The sequence below is a fragment of the Diplotaxodon limnothrissa genome, linkage group LG4 (genome assembly GCF_057381915.1).
Source record: "Diplotaxodon limnothrissa isolate DT_005_m linkage group LG4, D_limnothrissa_male_GT1.1, whole genome shotgun sequence".
Classification (NCBI taxonomy): domain Eukaryota; kingdom Metazoa; phylum Chordata; class Actinopteri; order Cichliformes; family Cichlidae; genus Diplotaxodon; species Diplotaxodon limnothrissa.
The window spans coordinates 17,453,608-17,476,247 of record NC_140599.1 but is presented as its reverse complement, the minus strand read 5'-3'; the positions used below and the strand labels follow the sequence as shown (position 1 = coordinate 17,476,247).

At 43.0% G+C, this 22,640-nt stretch overlaps 1 protein-coding gene across 2 annotated transcripts in view; it reads right to left on the bottom strand.

Moving 5' to 3' along the window:
- LOC146633556 (Na(+)/H(+) exchange regulatory cofactor NHE-RF2) overlaps nucleotides 1–22,640 on the bottom strand; it is a 43,811-nt gene that overhangs the window by 9,072 nt on the left and 12,099 nt on the right. For both annotated transcript variants that reach the window (XM_085351534.1, XM_085351535.1), the window contains exon 3: nucleotides 685–906. In XM_085351534.1, the coding sequence (XP_085207660.1) occupies nucleotides 685–906 (222 nt within the window). The remainder of the gene's footprint in view (nucleotides 1–684; nucleotides 907–22,640) is intronic.

Below are 22,640 nucleotides of genomic sequence, written 5' to 3'. Positions count from 1 at the left end.
AAATTAAGTAATTACATTACAATAATACTTATGTGTTTTTCTTGTGTTACTTGGTTCTTCAGTCATCTGCATGTTGGGCTTGGAGGAGGTAAATGGTGGAGAGGTCTACAGCTTTTGAGGAATGAAGATTAACTTTATTTTTATTGCACGAAAGGACAAGATGTTGAAATGCAAAGTGAGTCCAGGACAGACAAACTGGATGATGCTACTAACACAGATAGAACCCAGAGTGATGTTAAAGCTGAACGTATGGCAACTCCAAACCAGCAAACCAGGCCCTGAACTTCAACGGGCGTCAGTCGGAGCTGCAGCCTCCATTTCTACCTGTACATCTACAGTAGAATCACCATGACGATCGCTTTGAAGTCTAAAGGGAGGGGCGGCAAAACCACCAACACAAAGAAAAGATTTGCTTTGTGTTTCTGGTTTTTATGGTCATGCATTCAAAACTGAAAGAAAGACTGTGTGTGCATCTTGTTTAGAATAGTTACTTGCGTGGTCTGTGGAACTGGTAACTACTAACTATACAACATTGCATTTCAGGTCATTTATAGAGTAATGTAACAGATTACTTCATATAGTGAGTAATTAAGTAACATTACTGCATTGCTTTCAAGAACAGTTACAAGTAATATGTTGCACTTTACATTTCTGAGTAATATTACAGATACAAAGACTCCACACCTCTATGAGTCTGTCTTGAGGCTGGAGCCCGGCACGGTCTGCAGGTGACCCGGGGTCCAGGGAGCGGATGTACTGTCCGGGCCGCGACCGATCACTGTGAAGGTTGAAGCCGTAGCCCATCTCTGACCGCACCAGGTGGCAGAGACGTGGAGCGAGCTCGGATGGGTTGACCTGGGGCCTCGACTGGGACTCGGGCTGGGTTTGAGCTTCAGCCTGGGCCTCCTGCAAGTGAATGGGAAAAAGATGTTTGTTCGCCTGCTTTGCATAACACACAATACAATTAATCTACACTGTCAGTTAAGGGAAACCCTCAACAGAGACTAGAAAAAGAACTGGTGACTTGACACTTGACACATCACTCATTTTAAAAGGCCATGCTTTGACAAGTTGTGTTGCCTGAGGACATGGCTATTGCAGTAGTGCTGGTACAATCAAATAGTGTGCATGAATTCTTATCCCTACTTTTATTTTTTCATGTCTATTTAAGTGCTATTTATGACACTATGTTTGCACTGAAGCACCGCAGCAATTTCCTAATGTTGTAAACCTGCTCAACATTTGGCAATAAACCCCTTTCTGATTCTGATTCTGAATATTTGTAACTGTACGCCATTCTTTGTGGCCCTTCTATTACAGATGTGTTAGCAACAACTGTAGGAACTTAATACTGTACTCAACCAGCACAATTCACTTGACATAGTCAGCCACACACACACATTTTAAGCTAATGACTCACAGCCATATTCCTAACAGCCAAACCACATCCATAGCTACAGTTAGAGTCATAATCACAGCTACAGTCACGGAGGCAGCAGTTGGTAATAAGCTGGCAAACTAGTTTGTTAACTTTCAAACTTCAATGACACAGCTAAAGGATCAGACAGTGGTTACAACCAGCAACGGTCTGCTGTATCGTAACGCAGCTTTCTTCATGCAGGAAATACAACATCAGCTATGGCTTTCTTTCTGTGAAGCAACTATCGAACCAATTTGAGGTGATTCGAGCTTTGTTACATGGAGTGTTATCCTGCTGGAAGCAGCCGTCAAAAGATGTGTACACTGTGGTCATAAATGGATGGACACGGTCAGCTATAATGCTCATATAGGCTGTGGTGTTTAACAAATGGACAGTTGGTACTAAGGGGTCCCAAAGTGGGCCAAGAAAATATCCACAACGCTATTACACCACCATCACCAGCGTGAGAATAAATCCATGTTTTCATGTTATTCAGGCCAAACTGGCCCTACTGTCAGAGTGTCACAAAGGAAATTGAAACTTATCAGACCAGGTAACATTTTTTCAATCCTCTATTGTCCAGTTTTGGTGAGTCTGTGTGAACTTTCCTGTTCTTAGCTTCTGGTGTGGACTTCTGCTGCTGTACTTAGTTTTACAGATTTGACCTGCTATTCATTCAAAGATGCTCTTCTGCAAAGCGTGGTTGTTTCTGTTGCCTTGAAGCAGTCTGGCCATAATCCTCTGACCTCTGACATCAACACGGCATTTTTTCCCAGGGCTCCCTGATGCAACCATTGTCTGTAAATGGTCTGTTTTGTGTGGTAAAATCCCAGTTATCAGCAAGTTACTTACTGCAAATTACCTTTCTTCCCCATTCTTAACTTTAGCAGGCCACTGAATTGCTGCCATGTGATTGGCTAATTATTATGCATTTGTGTTAACACACAGTTGAACAGGTGTACCTGAAAAAATGGCTGGTGAGTGTATATACCATAGGAATAGAAATAAAAGTGAAAAAATATAAATTGCCAACAGCTATCAGTTCATGATGTCAGAAAACAATAAAAAGTGTGAACAATAAAACATGTGAGCATCAGAGAGAGAGATGAGATCAATCGCAGCTGATGTTTGGTCTGCAGAGAAGTTACATCACAGCAGTGGTATTTATGTAGGGATATATGTACAGTGGTTCATATGTAAATGTAAAAAAAGATGTAATCCATCAAAGTAACACGCTCCTTTCTGCAGACCATGTGATGATTTTCAGAAGCCGGTAACTAAACACGCTCCACCAACTTCCCTCTCCACTGTGTGAATATTTTATACATAAAAAGTGATGCTTAAATTCAGTGGTAATTTAATCATACTCACCGCGTTACGTTTTGAATAGTTCCGGCTGATTTTTTTGTTGGATAACAATAACCTCCTTTTCATGTACCACCATTCACTCATTTAATAGGATGTCTGATTTTATTATAAGATTTCAATCTGGACTGAAAATGTCCATTTGCAGCATATCTCTGACTAATAGCCTGGGTGAAGACATTTATAGAACCTGTATAATTGTGCCTTGAGTTCTACAGTGTGATCATGCTGATTTACCCTCCTACACACCCAGGAGAGAAATGTGCTGCGAGAGGGATGGCCAGCTCCATAACCCCTGCTGATATTAGCGTTGAGATAACAGACAGGCTGAGCTGGAGTCCACATAATGTACACACGCTGTGTTCACATGATGTAGCTCCAGCCACATTACGCAACTTGAGAAGCCTTTTGCTTTCGCTGCATATGCAAAAACTAAGATCACGGTCCAGCTTGCGCCGGCTATAAATACATATGGAGCATGTGGGCAGGGTGAGAGAGAAAAGAGACAAAGGTAGTATGGTGTGTTAACAGGAGATGATGGTTGATGACAGCTTCTTCTTTTCTTTTTTTTCCCTATTTTCTAACTCGTCACTCATTTCCATTCAACTTCCTGGACATTAACGCAAACGGCTCCCGAGAACATGAATCTCCACAGCAGTTCTCACCAAGAAAGACCTCAAAAATAACAAAGATGGCAACATATAATTTCAGTTCAGGCGCAGAATTCTTTAGGGCAGCAGTGATCTGGGCAGCTTGCCATTAGATGGAGGGAGAGAAAGAAGAGAAGGGAGTAAGAACTGACAAACAATGGAATAATTCACAGTCCTCTGTTTCCTGGCTGGAGAGGAAGTGCCTGGGTTGGGCAGCTGGGGCGGACTGTCCAAGGGAGAGAAAAAATATTTGCAATATCGAATGCATTACTATCCTGGGATGTAGGCAAAGGGAATTAACAAGAAAATGACAGAACGGAGGAGAGGAGGAAGGCTGAGAGAGAAGTGAATGAGTGAGCGTGCATGTGTGGGAGGGATAGAACATTAGATGCAGTGAGAGGGCTGGGAAATAAAGTTCAAGAAAAAAGAGAGACAGGCAACTTAAGAATATGCAGAGCTAACACATAAACACAGAGTGCTAAGAGAAATCATGATGACAGAAGTTTCCAGTAAGACACGATGGCGAGGTCTGCAGTGGAACTCCTCTAACATAAACACTGAGAGGAGCACAGCTGGGAGTTATTAGGTCGGGGGAGACGTAAGCGCCTGCCAATCTAACCTCCAACCGCCTCCCAGTGCCTGTCTGCACCCCACTGAAAGCATAGTGTGCATTCAGGACACTTTATTTTGGCTCTGTGGGTTTCTTCTGCATAAAACTAAGAGCACAGGTTAGCTGCACGCCTCACTCACGTGTATGTGTGTGTACTCCGCTCCACATCGAGGAAGATTAATTTGGGCAAGAGGAAATTGTAAAGGACGGAGGCGCTGATTTGAAAGATTCGAAGGGTGACAGCCAAAAGGCTCGGAGGGCTTTAAGTTACCACACAACCTTGCCAAAATCGCAGGCAAACAAATGAAATGTAGCCACTGTGTTTGTTTGAACTGTGGGTGCTGAAAACTTGATGGTTTTTGGAGAAAATATTTTGATGAGAGAGAGAAAAATGAGATGTAATGTTCTTATTTTTGTCAGCAAACTAGCTTGTCATCAGGAAAGTTATCAGCATTGGACATTTTGTTTTTCAAAACAGAGGAGGAGAAGCGATAGGAAATGCTGGAAAAAAGCAGAGAGACCATGTAACTACAAGTTCATGGAAAATGACCAGGCTGCTTTTCTATAAGGAATATGGAATATTCCACTCTTACTGCTGTACATTAAACATGACATGCAAACGCATACTGACCCGAGCATCCTGACTGTGACTTCCTGAGACGATTTGCTGTCAAAGGGACGAGTGCCCTCCAAAGGATTGCATTAGTTTCCAGCCACAATGACATTTTGCTGGTCTCAGTAGATGCATGTGTGGGTGAATACCCAAGTCATTTCTTTAACTCTGTAATTGGGATTATTTTGATTGCACTAAAAGTTTGAGGGCTGAACTTTCTTTTGTTTAATGTATGAGATGACATGCCAGAGCTGGTTCACTTTATTTTCTTATGCATATTTTTTCCATTAGCAGCTTTTGCCCAGTTAGTTCCATATTTTGTACAATAGATTTATTTACTGGTGAACAGATTCATTAGCCATCGGTAGCTCAGTTTGTCCTTCGAGACAAATTGTGTCACTTGGGAGCCGTCTTAGTAGCTCAAAATGGATAGTGACATATAAACTGCATATACAAAAACACTTGTCAAGTCTAATTAAAAACACTTTAACCTAAAATCTGGTCATTTTATTGCAGGTTATACTTAATGCATGTGCAAGTTATGTAACATACGATGGTTGTCCATGACTTGGCAGGGCTGAGTTTGATTCATGGCTCTCCCATGACTTCCAGCCCATGTTTCCTCAGGCTAGAAAACTGCCACTTTGTGTCTTTGAGACGCCTGCAGTTTAACTATTTGGTGTGTGTCTTCTGGCTTCCTTGACAGACATAGTTGTGTATCATTTGCATAGCAATAAAAATGTATGCATTGCCTGATACTGATGATACTGCCTGGGGGAAGCATAATAATGTAGAGTGAACTGGTCCTAGCACAGAACCTTGTGGAATTCCATAATTAACCTGTGTGTGTAAGGACTCCTCATTTACATGAACAAATTAGAGCTCGTTAGATAGACATGATTCAAACCATTGCAGTGCAGTTGCTTTAATTCTTATGACATGAATCTCTGTAATAAACTATTGCGGTCGACAGTACTGAACACAGCACTGAGGTCTAGCAGGACAAGTGCAGAGACGAGTCCAACGTCAGAGCACTAAATCAGTGGAAGGTCTGAGAAATCAGAGAGAAACGCTGAGTAACTGTAACTTCCTGGATTCTTGCTGCCTGCCTGGCCTCAGCTCCTTGCAGTTAATTGTAATTTTTACATAAGGAGGATTTGTTTTTTTAAAACCTTGGGTTAGATTGAGGCCCCTATGTTAGCAGTCTTCACAAATAAAGCTCTATTTCTCTACCTGAAAGTAGATATTTTTTTTCTCCCCAGAAAATGACTGAAGTCAAGACAAAATTAGCCAAAAAAAGGCAGCACTAAGCTGTGTTCTGGGGTCTTCTCACCATTTCATATGTATATGTGGAAAGCTGTAGATGGTGAGAACAGCTGCAAGACCCAACACAGAACAGAGGATGCATCAGTGATAACAGACACTGTCACTGATACAGCCGGAAAGGTGAAGCTGGGGTGGAGGTGGGTTGCAAAACAGCTTGCAGGTTCACAAGTAACTGTGCAGCTTAAAGCAGCTTAAATATCACGCAAGATATGCGATTTGCCAGAGGGATGCACGGAAGGATATCAGATGAACTATCAGCTCATGTGCGCTTGCAATGAAAGCAACTAATCTGTCTGGATTGTGCATGAGCTTGACTTTATGGCCAGCCTGAACAATGCTACGATTTTAAGGTTAAACCATTATCACTTATATTGGTCTTCACAACACAGGTTATATCGCAAAACGTTATCACTGATCTCCAAAACAGTGTGCACTTTAATGGGAGCAGTTTGAAGTTTGGCAGACTAAGAAAGAAGACACACCAGTTTACATGTTTAACTGGTTTATGTGCACAGATGCTTCTCCATATTTTCCTCCTTGCAGTGACTACTGAAAGTGGCATTGGCAGGTGATGAAACTAGATCGCAGCTTGTTGAATAATTGAGCAGCGGCCTGCTGCGATGGATGGATCATGACCGGTTGTTAACCCTTTCACAGCCAGGGTGTGTGTTTGGGTCATGCCTACGTGTGTGCACTGCTATACCTGCCCTAGATTTCCTACAAAGAAACTTTAGATCCCCTGTGTGTGTGCATCAAGTGGCTTCCGTAGAGATTATTGTAAACTTAATAGCCTCTTTATGAGTCAGTCAGCCCTTTGAACCGTGAGACAAAAGAATGCAGTCTTTCATGCTGAATTTGTATTTCTAAAACAGATGTGGGAAGCTCTAAAATATGACAAGTGTCATGAAATTAAATAATAACGATATTCAGCTTATCATGTTTGTAAAACAAGCACACCCACTATTGTTGATAAATAGGGTGTCTACTGACCAAAGACATTACAATTGCATTTGGAAAAGAAAATTTCCACATGAATCTGTGCAAACCTGTTAGAAACTAACTGCACTGCCAGATGCTGCTAATCAAATGAACTTGATTAACTGATCATCAGCAAATGCGAGCACCTCTTTTAAAGCACAGGCTTTGCAGTTTGCAGGTCTGGAAGATTCAGGGGTGTGTTAATATGATGGCACAATCTTCTTAGGCGTGGACATCCCAACAAATTCACCCCAAGGTGAAACTGTGCAATGCTGAAGGAAACTGCAAAAAAAGAAGCTGTATCTAAGGCTTGTTCCGGAATTTACGTTTCCCAATTTTGCTTTAAGTTATAAAGTTATTTACATATGGCCTAATTATGATCCTTATTGCTTCTTTTAGAGAGGAGCGGTGCTTCAAAGGATAGTTGCAGATTTCTGTCAGAATCTGCAGATTTTACAGTACAAATAAAATGTTCAAATTTCTCCAACGTTGTCTTCCCAACAGTTTCACGGGATGGCCAGGAAGCATTCGCGATGTCTTCTCTGGCGTCTGTCTTGTGTCAGTGACGTAAAAGACTGATTTAATGCAACATGAACATTCAAACAGCAGTCGCTTTCTACAACATCAGATATGTATCGGTACCACATACGAAAGTGACCCAGATCGGATTTGAAAATATCGGATTTGTGCCGTTCACACTGTCATACCATGATCGGATATGGGTCACATAGGGTCAAAAAAGTCGGATTTGATGCGCTTTCGCCTGCAGTGTGAACGTAGCCTAAGACTCTACTGACCTCGACTAGTATGCTACATGTTAAAGTTTATGACAGTTCAAAAAGATAGAAAAAGACTGAACAAGTACAACTTGTTTGGGAAGGCTGGCAGGCAAATGCTTCTTCTTGCTTAAAAAAAACATGGCAGCATGGCTTAGCTTTGCAAAGCTGCATCTGAACAAACCACAACTCTGAAACAATGTCGTTTAGACAGAGCATACCAAAGTGGAGATGTTTGGCTGTAATGCACACCGCCATGTTTGGTGAAAACCAAACACAGCATATCAGCACAAACACCTAATGCCAACTGTCAACCTGGTGGTGGAGGTGTGATGATTTGGGCTTGTTTTGCAGCCAGACAACCTGGGAACCTTTGAGTCACTGATTAAACCATGAACTCCTCTGTGTGCCAAAGCACTGTAGAGTGAAATCAGCCAACTAAAACTGGGCCAATCTTTGGACATGCACCAGGACAATGATCCCAAGTACAGCAGCAGATCTACAGCAGAATGGCTGAAAAAGAAAAGAATCAAGGTGTTGCATGGCCTAGTCAAAGATCAGACCTCAACCTGACTGATATTCGGTTGCAGGATCTAAAGAGAACTGTGAATAAACAATACCTGCAAACCTCAGTGAACTGAAGCAACACTGAATTAAAGAGTGGGCCAAAATTCCTCCACAATGATGTGAGAGAATGATAAAAGTAATACACAAAACAATGACTTCAAGTTACGGCTGCTGAAAGTGGTTCTACAAGGTTTTACAGAACTGCACAGAATCCCGTGAAAACGTTAAATTTTTTAATGACTGCACTTGTGCATCTATCAAATGTCAGTAATGGTTCAAATAAAACTTAACTTTAGAACAAGTTTATGGAAAAAATTGACATTCCGACAAAAAATACAATCTGGAACTAAACTAAATGTGCAGCTTATTTTTTCTTTTCCGTGGCCTTGGTGTAATTTATTTTATGACTTTCCATAACCCGACCAGAGTTCTTTCATGACCTAAAAAACTGTATCCCAGTTTGTTGTTGTTACTCCTCAGCTTGGAAACATTTTCACTGGAGTCGACAGTCTGTTTTCCAGCTGGGCATGCAATGCAGAAAATACCATAAGTGTTCAAAACACAAGAAAGCACCTCTGCTGTAATCATGTAGCAGCTGACCACTTAAAAAAAAGAAAAAGTTTGCATGTTTTCATACATAAGTATCTATGAGATTACATCAAAAAATACTCTAGTATAAGCAGCAATGTGCACAGCACAAGGAAGGAGCTGCTGCTCTTGTTTCCATGCATGCTTGTCCTTCGTCATCTGGGGAGGATCCTCACTTTTTTTTTTTTTTTTTAGCATGGAAAGATTTTTATCAGGGGTGTTTTGGAGACATCAATCATGCAATGAATTTGACACCCGTTGGAGCCGTGGAAAGAAATGCCTGCCTTTGTTCACTTTACTCGATAATAGCCACAATGATCTTTGTGTGCCACTGAGCATTTAACTATTTATTGTTCATCTTGATCCTGTCCTTGTTTTAATAGGCCTGCAGACATATTTAATTGACAAGTAGGAAAAGCCCCAGAGTTCCTGATAACCCTGTTCTGTTTAACTGCAGAAGTAATTAATTGCATTGTTGTACCGTGACATGGCATAATATGCCTGCGGTGAGAAAAAGAGGCCCTGCTGGGGCAGATAAAGTTTTCTTTAATGAATTGCGTTAGCGGGAAAGAGGTTAGTGGACAGCCATTTAGCTCAGGCTTGGCTTTCACTCTGACCTTTGTGGCCGACACCAAAACCTGCCTGTTTTATACCACGTGTTACAGTCTTGTTGACAATACATGTGTTGCTGAGGTCTTCTTCATTAAACCGAATCATGATTTACACACTTAGTTACATGGGTTAATAAATAAATGACATCATCGCTGAGTGAAATCCCCTCCAGTGGACACTGAAGCCAGAGTTGACCCAAATCTAACTTAAAATAATGTTCCACGACATTACATGCAAACACATGGGACTGATGCCATGGTTGACAAACAGGGACATAGAGACGGCAGAGGAACTAGTGGAGGCAATTCCTTCAATCAGGGCGCCTCAGTAACATGTTAAGTAACCTCACAGGACTAGATACAAGACTAACTATTGTGGACACACAGGTATAGAATCGAATATATATATATATATATATATATATATATATATATATATATATATATATATATATATATATATGTGTGTGTGCCTGTCATGGAAGGACAGGCCCCTGCACGGTATGTACCACCGGCAGATAGAGGAGGTGGCTGATATCCAGAAATCCTACCAGTGGCTGGACAAAGCTGGACTGAAAGACAGCACAGAGGCACTAATCATGGCAGCACAAGAACAAGCTCTGAGCACAAGATCCATAGAGGCTGGGGTCTATCACACCAGGCAAGACCCCAGGTGCAGGCTGTGTAAAGATGCCCCAGAGACAATCCAGCACATAACAGCAGGGTGCAAGATGCTAGCAGGCAAGGCATACATGGAACGCCATAACCAAGTGGCCGGCATAGTAAATGGCCTGTAAATGGCCTGTATTTATATAGCGCTTTACTAGTCCCTAAGGACCCCAAAGCGCTTTACATATCCAGTCATCCACACATTCACACACTGGTGATGGCAAGCTACATTGTAGCCACAGCCACCCTGGGGCGCACTGACAGAGGCGAGGCTGCCGGACACTGGCGCCACCGGGCCCTCTGACCACCACCAGTAGGCAACGGGTGAAGTGTCTTGCCCAAGGACACAACGACCGAGACTGTCCAAGCCGGGGCTCGAACCGGCAACCTTCCGATTACAAGGCGAACTCCCAACTCTTGAGCCACGATCGCCCTTCCCTCTCTTTGTTACCATCCGACTACACTTCTCCAGTCCGAACGACATTCCAATGTCATTGCTGTATAGCCTGGTAGTGTGGATCAGTGAATCGATGTCTCGTTCACTCTTGGCATACAGCTTGATGTCATCCATGTACAGGAGGTGGCTGACAACTGCTCCGTTCCGTAGTCGGTATCCGTAGCCACCCTTGTTAATGATCTCACTGAGGGGGTTCAGGCCTATGCCTGAATATATATATATATATATATATATATATATATATATATATATATATATATATATATATATATATATATATATATATATATATATATATATATATATATATATATATAAGGGGTGCAACGATACACAAAATTCACGGTTCGGTTCGGTTCGATACTTTGGTGTCACGGTTCGATATTTTTTCGATACAAAAAAATGTTCATGCATTTTTAATTTGTCATTTATTAAAATTATAAATATATATTTTAACTCAAAAGTACAGTTTTTAAATTTAACCCTAACCCTTGTGCGTGTTTTTTATTTTGACAGCGAATGCGCACCTGCGGACCACTTATGTGCAGCCCTGGTTATTTAGCTCGTCATATTGCAGCCACAGAAATTCTTTTGTCCATGAAACCATAAAGCTGCACTTTCTTTTTGCCTTATAGTCTCATTTGTCATAACTTCTCCGTTTTGTGGTAAGCTTTTCTTTGGCTGTCACTTCTTCACCCCGACCTGTCTTATTTGGCTCAGCAGAACTGAAATGCTTTTACACGCTCACTCACATAAGCTCAGCGATTCTCTGCGCGATCAACCTCTCACATGTTTAAGCTTGCTGCGGGAGATTTCACTTGTCATGTTTGCATAGTAAGCTAACGATTAATAAGACGATGTCAGAGGAATTGGTGCACAAATTATCATCACTCACAGATCAGTGCTGTCGCTCTCTATACACAGTTCGCACGATTGCAAAGTGAAAGCAAAAAAACAAGCGCAAATTCAAACGCGACTTCAATATGTCACATATTGACAGTGGCTCACCGATGCCAATGACATAATTACCCAGCTACATTTCTGAAAGAATGCAAAAGCATTGACATATATTTTTCCTACAATAGCCCGACGGGCAGGGAAGAGATAGATTTTGGTAGCCCGACTGAAAAAAATCGCTAGCTCCGGGACGTCGGGCTAGCGATATTGCAAGCCCTGTATCTGATTGAGGAATCACTCATCTTTGGAAAAGAGAGTTTATTACAGAGAAATGGCTCTTTCCAAAATAAAAGCTATACTATCCGCTTCTTCTGGGCTATATTCTCAGCAGCATAAGGAGAATCATGTGCTAACAGCTGTCTAAATGACTCGGCTAAAGTTAGTAGCATGCTTGCTTTTTTTTCTCTGATTCCACTTGTCTTTGCACTAGGATGATGTCGGCGTAAATGTGCAGTCATATTCGTTGTGTTCCCACTAGTGCTTTCAGGTTAATCTCGTTGAAATGACCTTAACGCCACAACACGGCAAATCTCCGTTAATGAGCTACCGCCGATCGCTCCGTGCATGGGGCTAGACGGCCAACACGTTAACGAGCTAACTGCGCTAACACACTAGTTCACACCCATGTAATTGAGCATTGCGTGGCACATCCAACATACTGTTTTACTTTAGTCCATGACTCGCTTACCTTCAGGGTCATACGTCACATGAAAACCAAAATAATTCCAAACGCCAGATCTGAATGAGGGTGGGGGAGGTCCATGTTGCAAGGAGAGCTTAACTTCTGTCTCGCTAGCTTGCCCTGCGCTCTTCCTTCTGACTATGCTGTCTGTGTTGAGCGCTCAGTGGATCTGCGCTCGACAGTGCAGCCTAGACAGAGTAGTCGAACACAGATTCACTGAGCGCTCAACACAGACAGCATCGTCAGAAGGAAAATTGATAAAATAAATTACAAATGTCGTATTGTTCGATACATATGCGTACCGAACCGAAAGCACTGTATCGAACGGTTCAATATCGATACAAATATCGTTGCACCCCTAATAAATATATATATATATATATATATATATATATATATATATATATATATATAATGTGAAAACACGGCTTCACATCTGAGAGTGTAAAGGAAAGACTTGAAATCTTCAGAAACCCATCTGAGGATAGTTTAATGGGACTTTACCAAATTAAGAAAATTGCTGTGTCTCCGACTTGCAGACCACAACGACTCTGCCTTCAAATTGTGTGTGTGTGTATATATATGTGTGTGTGTGCCCTACGTGCAGCTGCTTCAAGTGTTGCTCAAGCAGAGAGGGAAAGAGCAACTCAGGCCAGTTTACAGTGGGTGAGAAAGACAGGAGTGAGGAGGGGAATGAGAGAAAAGAGAATTGAAGGCCAACTGAAGGGAAGCAGAGGCAGGGTTTGTGGCTTGTAAAAATGAAACTGGAGGAAAGTGGGTTAGAAAAATAAGCAACAGAAGAGAGCACTGGTCAAAGAGATGATGCACAGGACATCGAGGGCAGGGAGAAAGGCAGCGCTAGAGACAGAGAGAAAAGAGAAAGAGTGAAGACTGGCCAGAGATTTAAATAGCTGATGGGTTTTCCTGCTGATTTTGGTGTTGTTATTGTGTAACAGCAGCGGAAGTGTTTGGTTTGTGTGTCCAGTGCTGCTTTACCAGGACAGAGCTGCTTAGATCTGTTTACAAAATCCTTTGCTCAGCTTCACTGCATGTGTGTGTGTGTGTGTGTGTGTGTGTGTGTGTGTGTGTAGGTGAGTAATACGTGCAGCACCTGCTCTTTAAGTGTTTCCTGAGAACATAACTCCTGACTCCCGAGCAGCGTGATTAGACTGGAAAATTGTAACCTGGAAAAACTGCATCAGTCATAGATGAAGTTTTCCACAGGCTTTATCATCGGTGACTGCTTGGACTCTTTGGAGGAATTTTGGGGAGATGAATACTAACTGTTAAAGGTTCATATTTTTTAACACTAATTGTTTAAACCATCCTGAGAATACAGTGGGAAGATTAATAACACTCTCTTATCAGAACAGCAGATATGAGGAAAGCCAGTAAGTCTGCATACCACCAAATTAAAGCTAGGAAAAGGACACACTTTATATTATTTATTGTCACCGTGTCCAATAATCAGGAAAAAACTTTGTTTGCTATTTCTCTGGAGGTTATGCTCTGCGTTATTTCTTGGCTTTGAGAAATTAATAGTTTCCCCTCGTTGTTTGTCTGCTGGCCAAGAAAGACAAAGAAAAGTTAACATGCTAATTAGTGGTGATGGTAGGCAAGTAGAGATGGGACCCAAGAACCTTGAAGTTCCAGTAGAGAACTGGTTCCCAGCAGTCCAGTTCCTTGAAATTGTCAGTCTGTTTTACTATTGATTTCACCTATTAGTTCTGCTTGCACTTGCACTACATATTCAGTTGATTTCAGCTCCCGTGTTGCAGGAGGACGATAGTGGCCGGTCTGCAGAGTGGATATGGACATAACTTTTATTTTTATTGCACAAAAGGATGACAGCGTGATGCTAAAGTGGAAACTGCATCCAGAACATAAACAACTGCATTATGCCGCTAAAACAACTTCAGCTCTTTGCATTCACCTGCACAGACAGCATGCTAATTTAGATAACATGCTAACTCTAAGCTAGCCGAGAACCCAGAGCGATGCTAAAGCTATTGCTGTTCTAACAATGCTAAGCTATGCTGGCTGGCTGCTGGTTCCACATTTACTAGCATGAGAGTGGTCTCGAGCTCCTCAGCAAGAAAGCAACAACTATTTAAAAAACAGAACTTCATTTCAGGGACAACAACAGCATACATGCTAAACAAAATCACGAGTTATAATTTTAAAAAGCCACAGCTGATGACTCCACATGCCTGCTGTCACATGGCTGCACAGTCAGAATTTCATGTCAAATGTAAGTCATTAGCACAAATGAATTCAGGCTCTAAATGACCATTTGAAATTCATGAACTCGCATGCACCCACACATGACTTCCATCTGACTGAGACTCTGTGATTGTGTCTGGTTTCCACTGGTAACAGCTCCTTCTAAGTATCTGTAGGGCTTGAGAGGTTACAGTAGTGCTTTCATTTAACGATCTTTAAATATGTACTGCAGTGATTTATTACTTTTTCCATAAAAATGTATTCACTCCCTAGAATTCAAGCTATGAGTACAACAGATGAATAGAAAAGCATTTATTAGCCTGGAATTACACCGCAATGCAGAAAAAAACACTTACATATGAGCTTCCTGTGATTTTTTTTGTCATGCTGACTTAAATAGGTGATTAAGCAAGCATGGATGCTGATATCTGTTGTCATTTAACACCTGCTGAAGATGCCTGCAGTTCAACTGTCAGACTGTACTGGAACTGTTTGTATGTTATTTCTCCAGGCCTATAGGGGGCGCAGGTTTGCACAGTTTGCTATGTTGAGCCAATTAGTCACTAAAAGAAGTGTGATAGGAAGTGTTTGCTCATGAGTGAAGCAAGACATGGTGTGTTTTCCTCCGATCCAAAGCCATCCACTCCGTTAAATCCCTTTGAGTGGCAATATGAGTAAGTTTCTTAATTGTGTTTACCTTTAAGAGAGGGTATATGACATTATTGAAGTGATTTGGAAACTTTTGATGTGTTTTATATGTCCACTTAAATTCAACCCAAGCTAATGTTTATGTGACATTTCTGTATTCTGTATCATTTCAGTTTCACACTTTTTTGCATTAAATCCTGTCCAAATACAACACGTGCCTGTTCCTTGGAGGAAGTGATGCAAGAGAGAGTTTAGCTGGCTGTGAATCTCAATATAGGACACTGGGTCACATTGGGTGCAACAGTACAGTGAAATCATAGCGCTCTGCGAGGGACGTCGAGTGACAGTTCTACTCTAACATGGAGAAATCAGAGGCTGAAGGTCAAAACGACGAGGAAGCAAGGTCCACTCGCTCAAGAAGGTCCTCAAAGTCTTCAGGAAAACTGACTGTTAGATCATCTGCAGCATGTTCAAGCAGGTCGTCAGCATCAACCCGAGCCAGTATGGCAGCAGCGCGGGCACAAGCAGAAGCTCAAGCAGCAAAAGCCAGATTAGCTTACGCTGAGAAGGAGATGAACATTAAAGTAGAAAAGGCCCGTCTAGAAGCAACTCTGGATGTAATCAACCTCCAAAAGGAAGCAGATGCAGCCTTGGCTAAAGCAGAGGTAATGGAGTCAGCAGCAGCTCAATTTGACAAAGCTGAATCAGGGGAAGAGTGGCCATTGTCACCCCTACAAGTAACCCCAGAGCAAAAAGTGAGTGAATACATAAATAAACACAGCCACACTGACCTGGTTCCAGACATTACATCTCACCATGATGACAGTAAATATCAGAATGAACAATCCAAACAACCAGTAATGTACACACCTCTTTGTCCCAAACAAGAGCCAGTGCAGTACTCATTCATGCCACAAGATGGGGCAGAGAGACGACTACAAAGAGATGTAAGTCCACAGACTCTCCACGATGCATTACAACTGCAGCACGGATTAAGCTCAAATGATAATGCAGACACCATAGCAAGCGACCTCGCCAGATTCTTAGCCAAGAGTCAGCTAATAACTGGAGGGCTGTCTAAATTTGACGACAAGCCAGAAAATTACCTTAGTTGGAAAGCCACATTCCAGAGCACCGTTAGGGACCTTGGTCTAACAGCCACTGAAGAAATCAACCTACTCATTAAGTGGTTAGGCCCAGAGTCTTCTGAACACGCCAAGAGATTAAAAGCAGTCAACATAAAGCATCCACCTGCCGGTCTGAACATGATATGGTTGAGACTAGAGGAATGTTACGGCTCACCAGAAGCAATAGAAAACTCCCTGTTTGCCCGAATACGAGACTTTCCAAAGCTCTCCAGTAAAGAACCACACAAGCTTCGCGACCTATCAGATCTGCTGTGTGAACTCTAAGCTGAAAAGCTAGATGGTTATTTGCCTGGTTTAAGTTACCTCGACACAGCTAGGGGAGTACATCCAATTGTGGAGAAGCTGCCCTTCCATCTTCAAGAGAAGTGGACAATGGTAGGGTCAAAGTTTAAAGAAGACCACAATGTTAGCTTCCCACCATTCTCATTCTTTGTCGAATTTGTGAAACGTCAAGCAAAAGCAAGGAATGATCCAAGCTTTACCACACCTTTCAACACGACTCTTTCCTATGCCAACCACATGTCCAGCTACAGAAAAGAAAAACCGTTAAGTAACCACAACCAAAGGTCATCGGTTACAGTGCACAAGATGGACATATCATCAGAGGGATCAAAGGTAAAAAAAGCAGACGAAGACATTGAAAGACAGTGCCCCATACATCACAAACCCCACCCACTCAAAAGATGCAGGGGCTTTAGAGCTATGCTGCTTGAGCAGAGGAAGAGGTTCCTCAGAGACAATAGCATTTGTTACCGCTGCCTTGCTTCCACCGGCCACCAAGCCAAAGACTGTACAGTCATGATTAAGTGTGAAGAGTGCAATAGTGAGAAACACCTGGCAGCTCTTCATCCTGCCCCAACACTGCAAATGCTCAGACCTCCTTCATCTCCTGAAGTGCACGGCGGGGAGCAAGCAAATCCACAAGACCCGGATGTTACTGCCACATGCACAGAGGTATGTGGAAATAAAATCACAGGGAGATCCTGTTCTAAGGTTTGCTTAGTGCAAGTCTATCCCAAGGGTCAGCGAGACAACGCCAGAAGGATGTATGCAATAATTGACGATCAAAGTAACCAGTCACTTGCAAAGACAGAGTTTTTTGACATATTTAACATACAAACCACACCTGAACCATACATGCTGAAAACTTGTAGTGGTGTAACACACACGACTGGTAGAAGAGCATGTGGCTACATGGTTGAGTCATTAGATGGAAAAATGAGTTTCCCTCTCCCCGCGCTCATTGAGTGCAATGCCATCCCCAACAACAGGGAAGAGGTGCCAAATGCAGAAGCTGCTTTACACCACCCGCACCTGAAAGCAATAGCTGCTCAAATACCACCTCTCGACCCAAGTGCAGACATTCTGTTGCTGATAGGACGCAACCTTCTGAGAGTTCACAAAGTGAGGGAGCAAATCAATGGCAGAGATAATGACCCATTTGCACAGAAGCTTGACCTGGGCTGGGTTATCATTGGCGATGTGTGTCTTGGTAATGCCCACAAGCCAAGTAAAGTGAATGTTCTGAAAACCTATGTATTGGACAATGGGCGCCCAAGCTATCTCACTCCCTGCGACAGTCACCTTAGTGTAAAGGAGGACTTCAGTCTGAGCCAAACCAAAGCCATCTCCAGTCAACCGCCATCTGCTCTCTCTTAAATAGATAACTATCATATCTGATATCATATCTCACAGTACAATAATATTGAATGGGTTGCATTGTTGTATTTTGTCATGTTTCTCAGGTCTTTGTCTGAATTTCTACGAACATTATTGCTAAGGATTGTCTTATTGCATTGGAGTCACACTGGGTTAAATATGTACACTTGGGTTTTAAGGGGTATTTATTATTTTCTTCTTTTTTTTGGGTTGTATGGAAGCCCCAAACGCAATTTCATTGTTCTTGACAATGACAATAAATAAATAAATACTAAATACTAAATACTAAAAGCCCACGGCTGAGAATTTGGGAGACTCTGTGTTTTGTCACACCAGCAACGACAACCACCTTGCTCATTCAGCTGAAGATGTAATCTTTTTGAAAAAGATGGCAGGCTTCTTCAAGGACAATACAAACAGCTGGGTTGCACCACTCCCGTTCCGAACCCCCAGACGCAAACTCCCGGATAACCGGTCCTACGCCTACCAACGGCTGATGTCGTTACGACGTACGCTCGACAAGAAACCAGAAATGAAAACACATTTTGTGGAATTCATGCAGAAAATGCTAGATAACCAACATGCAGAGCTCGCACCACCTCCCAATAGAGACAAAGAGAACTGGTATCTCCCCATTTTTGGTGTGTACCATCCCCAAAAGCCAGGGAAGATACGCGTTTTGTTTGATTCGAGTGCACAGTTTGATGGAGTGTGCCTCAATGAGGTGCTGCTTTCTGGCCCGGACCTGAACAACACACTTTTGGGTGTGCTGCTTCGCTTCAGGAAAGAACCAGTCGCAGTCACAGCTGACATTGAACAAATGTTCTACTGCTTTGTGGTCCAAGAAGACCACAGAGACTACCTTCGCTTTCTTTGGTACAAAGACAACGACCTTGGCAAAGACGTAGTAGACTACAGAATGAGGGTGCATGTCTTTGGTAACAGTCCTTCCCCTGCAGTGGCAATTTACGGGCTGAGACTGGCAGCAAGGGAAGCAGAAAGCGAGTATGGAACTGATGCCCGAGACTTCGTAGAGCACAACTTCTATGTCGATGACGCATTAAAGTCTTTCCCAACTGCAGCTGAGGCTGTTGATGTCCTACAGAGAACTCAGAAAATGCTTGCCCTCTCAAATCTACGTCTCCACAAGATTGCTTCCAATAAAGTGGAAGTGGTGAGTGCATTCCCCCCTGAGGATAGGGCCAAAGATATCAAAGATCTCGATTTAACAACAGATGAGCTTCCAGTCCAGCGCAGCTTGGGGGTAAGTTGGAACCCCACAACAGACACGTTCACATTCCACGTTCCACAAGAGCAAAAACCCTTCACTCGCCGGGGCGTACTCTCAACAGTGAACAGCTTGTTTGACCCTCTTGGTTTGCTTGCACCTGTAACCATCAAAGGCAGACTTCTTCTCAGAGAGCTCTCCAGCGGCAACCTTGAGTGGGACAGTTCCTTACCCCAAGACATGTACGACGGCTGGAGAAGGTGGCATGACTCGCTACGAAGTCTCACAAACCTGCACATTCCCCGCCCCTACGTCACGTTCTCCATCTCACAAGCCACATTCATCGAACTTTGTGTTTTCTCAGACGCTTCAGTGAAAGCCATCGCTGCGGTAGCTTACCTGAAGGTCACACATGAAGATAGGCACAGTGAGGTCGGATTCGTTATGGGTAAGGCCAAACTAGCTCCTGTACCAGAACCGACCATTCCTCGATTAGAGCTGTGCGCTACAGTGTTTGCTGTGGAGATGTCAGAGCTTCTCACAGTAGAACTAAACGTAAAGATTGACAAGACAACATTCTACACTGACAGTAAAGTGGTGTTAGGATACATTAACAATCAAAACAGAAGATTCCATGTATATGTGAACAATCGTGTACAGAGAATCAAGCAGTCTTCCCTACCAGATCAATGGAGATACGTCCCATCAGAGCACAATCCTGCCGATCATGGCTCTCGGTCTGTACCAGCAGACAAACTCTCTGGTACTTCATGGTTGTACGGCCCAGCATTTCTTCTCAATCACGAGACTCTCTCCCCAGAAAAGGGTCCATTTGAACTCGTCGATCCAGAGTCGGACATTGAAATTCGACGTAACGTCAATGTGCTTGTGACCACAACTGCTCCAGGTGCCTTGGGTTCATCACGATTTGAAAGATTCTCAAAATGGACTTCCCTTGTCCAAGCGGTGGCCTACCTTCGCCACATCTCCCACAGTTTCAAGTCTAAAGATGGTGGTGCCTGTAGCGGCTGGCATCTTTGTAAGGCTAGTCTCACAGATGAAGCGTTATATGAAGCAGAGCACACAATCATCAGGTGTGTCCAGCGTGAAGCCTATGCAGAAGAAATAAAATGCATCATGGCGAAACGAGACTTACCTCGCAACAGTGCTCTTCACAAACTTCATCCCATCGTCGATGGCAAAAACTTATTGCGAGTAGGAGGTCGACTTGCAGAGTCTGGCTTGCCGAGTCATCAGGCTAACCCTCTTCTGATACCAGGGAAGCATCACATTGCAACACTGCTCATTCGACATCACCATGAAGCCACCCAGCACCAAGGAAGACACTTCACTGAGGGGGCTGTGAGAGCAAGTGGCTTATGGGTAGTTGGTTCTAAGAGGTCTATCAGCAGTGTAATCCACAAATGTGTCACCTGCAGAAAGCTTCGAGGTAGAACAGAGCAGCAAATCATGTCTAACTTACCTGCCGAACGCCTTCAGACGGACCCCCCATTCTCTTATGTTGGCCTCGATGTATTTGGACCGTGGGAGGTTTCAACACGCCGCACCAAAGGTGGTCATGCAAACAGTAAGAGATGGGCAGTCTTGTTCACTTGCATGTCTACACGGGCTGTTCATATTGAAGTGATTGAAACTCTCAGCTCTTCCAGTTTCATCAATGCTCTTCGCAGGTTCTTTGCGATCAGAGGCCCTGCCAAACAGTTGAGGTCAGATTGCGGAACCAATTTCATTGGTGCCTCCAAGGACCTAAAGTTGCATTCCCCAAAACCTGGTGATACAAGTGTGGATGACTACCTACGCAAGCAGAGGTGTTCCTGGGTGTTTAATGCTCCTCACTCATCTCACATGGGTGGCGCCTGGGAGCGTATGATAGGCATCTCACGACGCATCCTGGACTCAATGCTCCTACAAGCAGGAAACCCTACTCTAACTCACGAGGTCCTGACAACGTTAATGGCGGAAGTCACGGCTATTATCAACGCAAGGCCACTTGTACCCGTTTCCTCGGATCCAGACGCTCCCTTAATCCTGACCCCCTCAGCTCTGCTCACCCAGAAGTTCGATCCGATTCCAACTCCACCTGGGGAATTCACCAAGGCCGACATATATACACGGCAGTGGAAGAGAGTTCAAGCCCTTGCCGACACATTCTGGGCCAGGTGGCAGAGGGAGTACCTCCACATGCTCCAAGGTCGTCAGAAATGGCAGCGCAGCAAACCAAACTTGAAGGAAGGAGACGTTGTTCTTCTGAAGGACAAGCAACTAAAAAGAAATGAGTGGCCTTTGGGTGTCATCGTGAAGACACTTCCAAGCAGAGATGGAGTTGTCAGAAAGATGGAAGTGAAGGTGACACGCGACAAGATTGCAAAGACATTCTGTAGACCCATTTCGGACTGTATCCTTCTTCTGAGAGATTGGTCTCATGTGTAAATAGGGTCTAGTGGCAATCTTAAAATAATGCCAGGCGGGGAGTGTACTGGAACTGTTTGTATGTTATTTCTCCAGGCCTATAGGGGGCGCAGGTTTGCACAGTTTGCTATGTTGAGCCAATTAGTCACTAAAAGAAGTGTGATAGGAAGTGTTTGCTCATGAGTGAAGCAAGACATGGTGTGTTTTCCTCCGATCCAAAGCCATCCACTCCGTTAAATCCCTTTGAGTGGCAATATGAGTAAGTTTCTTAATTGTGTTTACCTTTAAGAGAGGGTATATGACATTATTGAAGTGATTTGGAAACTTTTGATGTGTTTTATATGTCCACTTAAATTCAACCCAAGCTAATGTTTATGTGACATTTCTGTATTCTGTATCATTTCAGTTTCACACTTTTTTGCATTAAATCCTGTCCAAATACAACACGTGCCTGTTCCTTGGAGGAAGTGATGCAAGAGAGAGTTTAGCTGGCTGTGAATCTCAATATAGGACACTGGGTCACATTGGGTGCAACAGTACACAGACTGAAGCTGTAATTAGGTGCAAAACTCCTGTGAGTGCTAACATATTGTGCAGTAATTTTGTAGCTGGGGGCCTTTGCTGTCACCAAGCCCAGACGAGAGCATGATGGATATGAAGGCACTCAGCTTGACTCTTCTTAATAAGCACAGAAATAGCTTTGATGCAGAGGCAATTAAACAACCCTCTGAAATGTCATTGCAGGCTGGAAAAAAGGCAAACTACCAAAACATTTGACAAGAAATACAGTTCTCTGACAACCTTACAGAGTTTTAGAAAGCTACTGAAATAATAACATTATTATATTATATATTATATCAGACTGTTGCATATTATTCTTTTGTAATGCTGATCTAAATCAGATCAAATTGATGTAAATTTCTCTTTTGACGGGCATAAAATAGCATTTTATTTGCTGCATATCTCCGCACGGCATGCAGTGTGTGCTTAAAGAAACTGGGGAAAAGAACAAGTGGAATGTTTACAGAGCTACCT